Below are 9,376 nucleotides of genomic sequence, written 5' to 3'. Positions count from 1 at the left end.
ACTATATATATCTATATATATAAGAATTGTTTAACTGTTCGAGATTTGTTTTTTTTTTTTTTTTTTTGATTTTGTCCTTTCATTTTGAATAATTTACTAATGATGGCTTATATATTGATGCATTTTTTTCTGTAATTACACAAACATTCTTGATCAATTATGCTATAAGTTTTTTTTGTAATTACGCAAACATTCTTGGTCAATTATGAAATATAAATCTTTTATTTTTTAACAAATTACAAATACACTAATAAAGTTTGTTTAAAATATGAATTGGTCCTATAGTACTTGAAATTACAACTATCGTTTGTTATAAATTTTAATTTAACACAATACTCAAGGAAAAAAAAATTATTCTCCTATGCAATAATAAATTATCAAAATTGTTTATTGAAAAATATTTTTCATATCATTAAAAATTGTTAATTAACTTAATGATTTATTTATTAACAAAATGGTTAACTGGAAAATAATTTTTCATATTATTAAAAATTGTTATTTACTTAATGATTTACTTATTAATAAAACTGATAATTTGTTATACGAGTATGATTTATGTATTAATAAAATTAGTCATTTGTATATATATATATATATATGTATTTTTTACTGCTTCTTTATTAGTTCAATAACTTATCTTAATCGTTTTTTTTAGATGAGAGAATTAACTTAGTATTTGTTTTATATTTATCTGTTGAGAAAAGTTATACACCATAATTTTTTTTTTTAATTCGGAATAAATGTTGAAGACTCATAAATTCACTCAAAATGATATGGTAATAGAATTAGAGTCGATATCATTGAGTGTATAACAAATCAAAAAATAATACGGATCATATCACATAATTTTATCATATATTTAATGATTTATTCTATTCAATTTTATAGAACAATATTTTAATTTTAAAAAAATTATCAAAATATAAAATTTAAACATACTGTAATAATAGTCCGTGTCTTGCATGGGACTCTGTAAACTATTTTATATATATATATATATATATTTCTTTAAGTATAACAATTGACTCAAATGCAAGAGACTTTTCCCAAACTAAGCCTTTATACTAATTTATTTCTCAAACTAAGTCTACTTTTGCGAAATTTCCCAATCTAAGCTGAAGGGTTTTTACAAAACACGCTTTTCAGTATTTTTGTGGTCCAGGCTGACAAAATAAACAAAATCATAAAAATGTGTTTAGAAATCGCACTTTTAATTAAGATCGCGCGATTACAAAATAAATAAAATCATAAAAATATGTTTAGAAAACGCGCTTTTAATTAAAATTGCGCGATTACAAAAAGTGTGTGGATGCTGATTTAGAAATCGTGTTTTGAAAACACGCTTTCAAGTTTAATTAAATTCGAGATGTAGTGCCTGTTTGGTGCAGCTTAAAAGCTGTTTATTTCACCTTTCAGCTTAATTTAAGCTATTTTGATGTGTTTGGTTTAGCTTAACAATGCAGCTTATTACTTTTTGTAAGTCAGAAATCAGCTTATTCTTTGAGTGGGGCAGGAGTTGCTTAATTTATAAGTCAAAAATGAGATTAGGTTCATAATTATAAAATATAAATTGTTAAGGTATAAGTTATAAGTACTTTCTCACAGCTCTACCACAGGGCCGTAGTTGGCCCCGTTGGTGTTATCTCACTTTTCTGTAGAAAAATTTAAAAGTAAAAATATTGAATCAAATTATTTATTTATATATTTTTTTTATAAAAAATAAAAAAAATAATTAAAATAATTACTCCTCAAACACCCTCTTAATAAATAAATAAATAAATAAAAAATCATTACAAAAATAAAAAAACTAAAAAATAATTTTTAAAAAATCAAAAAATTCTTCATTTTTTCTACTTTTTACACGTTTTTTCATAATAAAAAAACCTAAAAATTATTCTCAAAACTTTTATTTTTTTACCTCATAGTTTAATTAAAATTTTAAAAAAATTACCCAAAAATTTAAACAAATTCTCAACTGTTTGATCCAGTTGAAATTTCAACCGGAAACAAGTCATTATTTATTTATTTATTTTTTAAATTTATTGATTTTTTAGAATTATTCTCACCCAAATTTTTAAAAAAAAAATTTAATTAAAATATGAGAATAAAATAGTCACCAGTTGAACTAAAAAAAAAATTTAATTAAATTTTTTTGGTAACTAAATTTTTAGTTCAACTGGTGGCTTATAATTTTTTTTTATAAATTTTTTTTAATTAAAATATGAAAATAAAAAAATTTTAAGCACTTATAATTTTTTTTAATTAAAATAATTTTTTTAAAAAATTATAAAAAATTTGTTTAATTAAAATATGAGAATGAATTTTTTTTTTAAATTTTTTTTAAGCGCTTATAAATTTTTTTAATTAAATTTTAATTAAAATTTTTTTGGGTGAGAATAATTCTAAAAAATCAATAAATTTAAAAAAAAAAATGGCTTGTCTCCGGTTGAAATATCAACTGGACCAAATAGTTGAGAATTTGTTTAAATTTTTTGGTAAATTTTTTTTTGTAAAATTTTAATTAAAAGGAGGTAAAAAAATAAAAGTTTGAGAATAATTTTTAGATTTTTTTATTATGAAAAATACATGCAAAAAGTAGAGAAAATGATAAGAAGTTTTTTTTTTTTAAATTATTTTTTAGTTTTTTTATTTTTGTAATGATTTTTTACTTTTTTAAATTTATTAAGAGGGTGTTTGAGAAGTAGTTATTTTAATTAATTTTTTATTTTTTATGAAAATATATATAAAAAATAATATGATTAAATATTTTTACTTTTTAATTTTTCTAACAAAAAAGCCACCACCCAAGCAGTGCCTAATTTGATTTGAACAACCCCTAATATATGTCAAAGTAGGAGTTGGTGGAGGAGCATTGAATAATTTCTTGTGTTGGGGGGGGGGGGGGGGGGGGGGTTGACCTCCAATAGAAAAGTGAGATGCCACCAGCGGGGCCAACTCCGTCTCGAATTTAATTAAACTTGAAAGCGTGTTTCCAAAACATGTGTTCTAAGACTTTGTTTGGGGATTTTTTATTTTAGTTAAAAAGTTAAAAAGTTATTAAATTAGTTAAAAGGTCAATAATTTATATTAAAAAGGCAAAGATTCTTTTTTCTTTCTATTTTTTACATATCTTTTTGTAAAAAATCAAAAAGTCATCTCAAACATACTAGTTTTTTTAGCTCATATTTTAGTCAAATAGTCAAAAAGTTACTAAATTAGCCTGTTCCCAAACGGGGCCTAAGTCAGTTTATAAGGGCTTTTTATAATTGCGCTATTTTAATTAAAAGTGCGTTTTTTAAACACGTTTTTATGATTTTGTTTATTTTGTCCATCTGGACCACAAAAATACTAAAACTGTGTTTTGTAAAAACGCTTCAGTTTAGATTGAGAAATTTTGCAAAAGTAGGCTTAGGCCTCGTTTGGGAACAGATTAATTTAGTAACTTTTTAGCTATTTTGCTAAAATATGAGTTAAAAAAAACTAGTATGTTTGTGATAATTTTTTGACTTTTTACGAAAAAATATGCAAAAATTAGAGAGAAAAGAGAATCTTTGACTTTTTAGTATGAATTGTTGATTTTTTGACTAATTTAATAATTTTTTGACTTTTTAATTAAAAGGGAGAGTTCCTGTTAGCACCATAAATCTGTAATTTTTATTATTATTTATTATTTATATAATTGCAGGACACGTGGCATCCTCTTATTTATTTGGAAGTTAAAAGAAGTTATAGAGATAATGGAGAATATGAAGGACAAAGTGGATGAGTGGGAGGACAAAGTGGATGAGTGGAAGGACACATGGCAAGACAAGAATGAAGATGGAAGAAATTGGTAGTTACTAAGTAGTTATTGCTGTGTTTTTTCTTCTATAAAATAGCCATTAATGGCTACATTGTAAAGGATCCAGAACTTAAATCAAAGACACTTGATTTCAATATTTCTTGTCATTTTCCTTATCTTAGGAGTAGTTTAATATAGATTTATATTTCGAAGCATTTATTTTCAGTATTTCCATTTCGAAGCATTTTATGCACTTTCTTTTCAAAGCATAGGGGTAGAGGTAAGTATTTATTACTTTGATTGTTCACTCAATCATCTTTCTCCGTCTCTTTTTCTTCTTTTACTTTTTCTTTTCGCTACACTTGGCAAATTTGAAGTCCTCTTCGTTGAGGCAAAAGAACCGTCAACACAATCGCTTGATAATTGGCTTGAATTTAATCTGTAAGGATTTTTCAATCCTTACTGGCACGCTCGCATTTATGATATTTTCCTTCGTAGGAAAAATAAGCCAACATTTTTTGGCACGCCCAGTGGAACTGCCAAGTGTAAGAAATGACAAACGATTTGGATTTCGCCATTCAAACTTGTCAATTTGAAATATATTGGCGTGAAAGAAAATTTTTGGATCTTCAAGAAGAGATCCATTTTCTTGATGAAATAAACTTTCATCCATTACAATATTATTTGGTGGAAGAAAAAAGACACCATTTAATTAGAGAAATTCATCAACTTGATATGGAAATTTGCCAATGGAATGATGAGTTATCAACTCTCACTACCAAGTCTTTAACTGAGGCTTTAATGGCCGGAATTGGTGAATTTTTTCAGAATTTTTCCATGGTTGAAAATAGCAAAAGTAAAGAGTTGATTTCATCAATGGCTCGGAGGGTTCAAGAGTCCGTTTTTAAAGAGCCAAATTATGAAATTAACATAACGAAAGAGCATGTTTTTGAGCCAAATTTGGCTAAGAATGATGTTTTATACATGGCTCGGGAGGTCCAAAAACCAAATTTTAGAGAGTCAAGTCATGAAAATAACATATTTATGGGTGATTTTCATAAGCCATTAATGGCTAACATGGAAAAACAACCCACTTTGCCAAATAATTATGAAAATCTACTCGGCAAAAGTCATATTTTTAAAACAAACATGGTCAAGAATAATGAACAAGCTGCTGTTCATGAATTCAAAATTTTTGACATTTTTCAAAATGTCAAAAAGTATGAATTTTCATGGTCACACTATACTATGACTTTTGGTGTTCAAAATCCTTTTTGGATTTGTGGTTCACATCAAAATATAATTTTGATGATGTGGCTAATAAAATTAACAAATTGTTCTTATGAATTCGAAGCACTAAGAACAAGGGATGACCATTTAAAATGCATGAATTTGGCTAGAAAAAGCCTGTGCATTTAAATAAATGGTTGAGAATGGCTTATCTTTTCAAATTGATGGCCAGTTGTTTGTATGTACACAATCAAAGCATCAAAGATACATTCGAAGCATCAAGAGTTGTTTTGAAAGTTGATTACTTCACCTTCGAAGCTGTATAAAGCTTTGAAGATACATTCGAAACATCAAGAGTTGTTTCGAATGTTGATTACTTCACATTCGAAACTGTATAGAGCTTTGAAAACTTTCGAAATGTGTACATCTCTTCAAATATATGTAAAAATGACAATTAATTAGTTGTCGAATAATGCCTGTTTTTGGCATGATAAGTTGGTTCGAAGAACAACAATTTTGATGTCTTCGAAGAATTAATAACTGGTTCGAAGCACAAAATTAATATTTTTATTAATTATGTATGAACCAGAACATACAAAATGTGAATAACTATAATGTTGGCCAAAAGCTGCTTCGAAGGCTCTTTTGCCATAATTTTGTAAGCTTCGAAGCACTCTATCTTGCATTAACAGCTTCGAAGAAACAATGATGGTGGTTGTGAACCTTCGAAACTTTGCTGAGTATTTCTAAGGATGTAATTTATCCTTTGCTGGCACTTTCAACATTCGAAATATGATTTTGGTCCTTTGTACTACCTTCGAAGCTTGTTACTAGTCCGTAATAGCTAGCATTCGAGACATTTAGTCATAATTCCATACTCATTCGAAACACTTTATTGGGGCTATTATATCATTCGAAGCACTTTGTTGATATTATTCGAAGCATTTTATTGCTTAGATTAGTCATTTGCTTGGTTCGGCCCTTTAAAAATTTAAATAAATATCATTTTTAAGGGCCGCGGGGGGTAATGTTAGCACCATAAATTTGTAATTTTTATTATTATTTATTATTTATATAATTGCAGGACACGTGGCATCCTCTTATTTATTTGGAAGTTAAAAGAAGTTATAGAGATAATGGAGAATATGAAGGACAAAGTGGATGAGTGGGAGGACAAAGTGGATGAGTGGAAGGACACATGGCAAGACAAGAATGAAGATGGAAGAAATGGGTAGTTACTAAGTAGTTATTGCTGTATTTTTTCTTCTATAAATAGCCATTAATGGCTACATTGTAAAGGATCCAGAACTTAAATCAAAGACACTTGATTTCAATATTTCTTGTCATTTTCCTTATCTTAGGAGTAGTTTAACATAGATTTATATTTCGAAGCATTTATTTTCAGTATTTCCATTTCGAAGCATTTTATGCACTTTCTTTTCAAAGCATAGGGGTAGAGGTAAGTATTTATTACTTTGATTGTTCACTCAATCATCTTTCTCCGTCCCTTTTTCTTCTTTTACTTTTTCTTTTCGCTACACTTGGCAAATTTGAAGTCCTCTTCGTTGAGGCAAAAGAACCGTCAACACAATCGCTTGATAATTGGCTTGAATTTAATCTGTAAGGATTTTTCAATCCTTACTGGCACGCTCGCATTTATGATATTTTCCTTCGTAAGAAAAATAAGCCAACAGTTCCCAAACGAGAGTTTAGAAAATAAATTAGTATAAGAGCGTAGTTTGAGAAAAGCCTCCAAATGCAACCCTTAACTTCCCTCTCTCCTTCTCATCACCCTCTAGCCGCTGCCCCTTAGCCTCTTTGATGCCTCCCTCTCTTCTACCACAAGAAATCTAAAACCAGAAATGAAGATATCATACACCCAAAATTGTGTACTTGTATAGATTCTATATGCATGCCAGAGCATGGATCGCAATCACTCCCACGAAATAGGTGGGGATGAGGGGGTATGATAGAGGGTGGAGATGGGTGTTGTAACAGTTGTGGTAGAGGTGAGAATGGTTTATGTGAATTTTAATTATTATCATTATTGTTTATTTATTTATCTATTAAAATTTGTTCTTTTGTTATTATTTATTTATTATTAATTTTTTTTTAAAAAAGATTAATTACATTATCTTGTGGACCCCATCATTATATTAACCCAAAAAAAAAAAAAAAAAAAAAAGGAGAGAGAGAAGAAAGAAGCAAAGTAGGAGCAGACTAGCCCAATTTTCTCCGGCGACCACCATCTTCCCTTTTGCTCTCACTCTGGCGATACACCACTTCGGCGATCTCCCCAACCTCACCCTCCCTTCCCCAATGCAAATTTGTTCTCAATCATCTCACCTCTCCTGAAAATCTATTGCATTGAGTCCCACCACCCCTGACAATAACAACAACCATACCTCATTGCTTCTCGGTGTCCTTTACGATGGCGGCCCCGTTGAGCTCTCCCTCGCCAATTCGGATTTCATCCTCACCCCCATTATCAGCACTTGCTATTCCAGCAATCTCAAGATTGTTGATCCAACCCTAGATTGCATTTAGAAACTCATCACCCGAGGCTATCTCTATGGCGATGCGGACACTTCAGGAGGTCCTGAAGCGAAATTGTTGTCGAAATTGATTGAATCGATCTGTAAATGTCACGACTTGGTGGACGAATCGGTTGAATTGTTGGTGCTGAAGACTTTGCTGTTTGTGGTTACATTGGTTTCCTGTGAACTCATGGGGATTGTTTGCTTCAGATTGTGAGGACTTGTTATGATGTCTATTTGGATAGTAGGAATGTGATAAATCAGACTAGCACGAAAGCATTGTTGATTTAGATGCATGTGATTATGTTTAGGAGAATGGAGGCGGATTCGTCAATGCTGCCGGCGTAGCCGATTGTGGTGGCGGTGGATGCTGATGGATCGACGTCTATTAAGTGTTAGTGTCTAAGGCTAGCTATGCCATTTTATTTTGTAGTCTTATATTATAAATACATGTGTAAGAGGGGAGAACCCTAATTGATTCTACTGTTAATATATCATTAGTCGTTCTCTCATTCTTCTTTTCTCTTTTATTCTTCTTCTTCTTCTTCTCTCATATGTAAATCTAACATCTAATATGGTATTAGAGCTACATCTTCCTCCTTAAAGATTGTGTTTTTCCTCCTATTATTCTTTTCTCATTTTTTCTGTATATAAAAAATATATATATTATTTCCTCTCATGTTCGAAATTTAATGGGCTTCATCCCTATGATTTTATTTTAATTTTTTTGTTATCATTTCGTAGTTTTTTCCAATTTTTGTTGCTTTTTTTTTTTTTTTTTTTTTTTGTGGAAAAACTAGCTATTTTTCGGAAGATACTACTGGAGCCCTTTTAGGGTTGTTTATTCTCTTTCTTTTCTGTCCCTATGAGCCAATTGGAACATCTAAGAGGGCTAGAGTCATTGTTTTGAAGGATTGGTGAGGTTTCTTTCACTTTTTGCTCCTTTTTTGGCTCCCCTTGCTACGTTGTGGCTCTATCTCTGTTTATAAAGGTAGCTTGTTGTGTTTAAGTTAGTTTTTTGGCTTTTTTTTGGATTCCTAGACTGTTATTTGTTGTGCGGATTGATTTTCAATGGCTGGAGTTGTGGATAAAGATCCTAAGGTTAGTGAAGAGGGTGGAGTGCATCGTTTTATGACCTTGAATGATAGTCCCTCTCTTCAAATCAACCCTGTGAAACTTGATGGCTCCAATTACCTGATTTGGTCTCGTTCTTGTAGCCTTGCTATTGTTGCCCGTCGTTTGACTGGCTACAGTACCGGTGATCTTCTCCAACCTGCTAATGATGCCTCTTCGCGTACTCTATGTGTTTCTAAGAATATTTTGGTTATGACTTGGCTCATAAACTCTATGCAGCCCGCCATTAGTCGGTCTTTTCTTCTCCTAGATATTGCTCACGAGATATGGACCGTTGCCTCACAGATGTATTCTCAACAGTTTAATGATGCACAGGCATATGAGTTTAAAAAGAAGCTTCGGGGTTTGGATCAGAAGGACAAATCACTTGTGTTGTACTATGCTGAGTTAAGTAGTTTGTGGCAAGAATTGGATTATTATTAGAGTTTACAGGTTTTGTGTTCCAAGGATGCAATTTTATTTTAGTAGACTGTGGAGAAAAAACTTGTGTATGACTTCCTTGCTAGCCTTAATTTGGAGTATGATCAAATTTGTGTTCAAGTGTTGGGTCATTCCCCTTTTCCTACTGTAATAACCCTCACCACTGATTACCGTTAAACATTGATTACTGATAATTAAACTGATTATAAGTACTGAACTGACTGACTGAAATTGAAAACCGAATTGACTGAGTACATGTTAGTTAATTGCATTT

At 30.3% G+C, this 9,376-nt stretch overlaps 1 protein-coding gene across 1 annotated transcript; it reads left to right on the top strand.

The window, feature by feature from the left end:
* Nucleotides 1-8,619: 8,619 nt before the first annotated feature.
* On the top strand, nt 8,620-9,105 carry LOC145819052 (uncharacterized). The gene has a single exon (XM_082913038.1). It carries the CDS (start codon nt 8,620-8,622, stop codon nt 9,103-9,105), a length of 486 nt encoding a protein of 161 aa, XP_082769164.1.
* The last annotated feature ends 271 nt before the right edge of the window (nt 9,106-9,376 follow it).

Source organism: Camellia sinensis, chromosome 2 (assembly GCF_055761805.1).
Source record: "Camellia sinensis isolate YWXY chromosome 2, ASM5576180v1, whole genome shotgun sequence".
Taxonomy (NCBI): Eukaryota; Viridiplantae; Streptophyta; class Magnoliopsida; order Ericales; family Theaceae; genus Camellia; species Camellia sinensis.
Note: the sequence above shows the minus strand (reverse complement) of the source record. Positions and strands in the feature narration are given on the sequence as shown.

Excerpts from the sequence above, each read along its gene's own strand:
- LOC145819052 (XM_082913038.1), top strand. The coding sequence starts at position 8,620 with ATGGCTGGAGTTGTGGATAAAGATCCTAAGGTTAGTGAAGAGGGTGGA.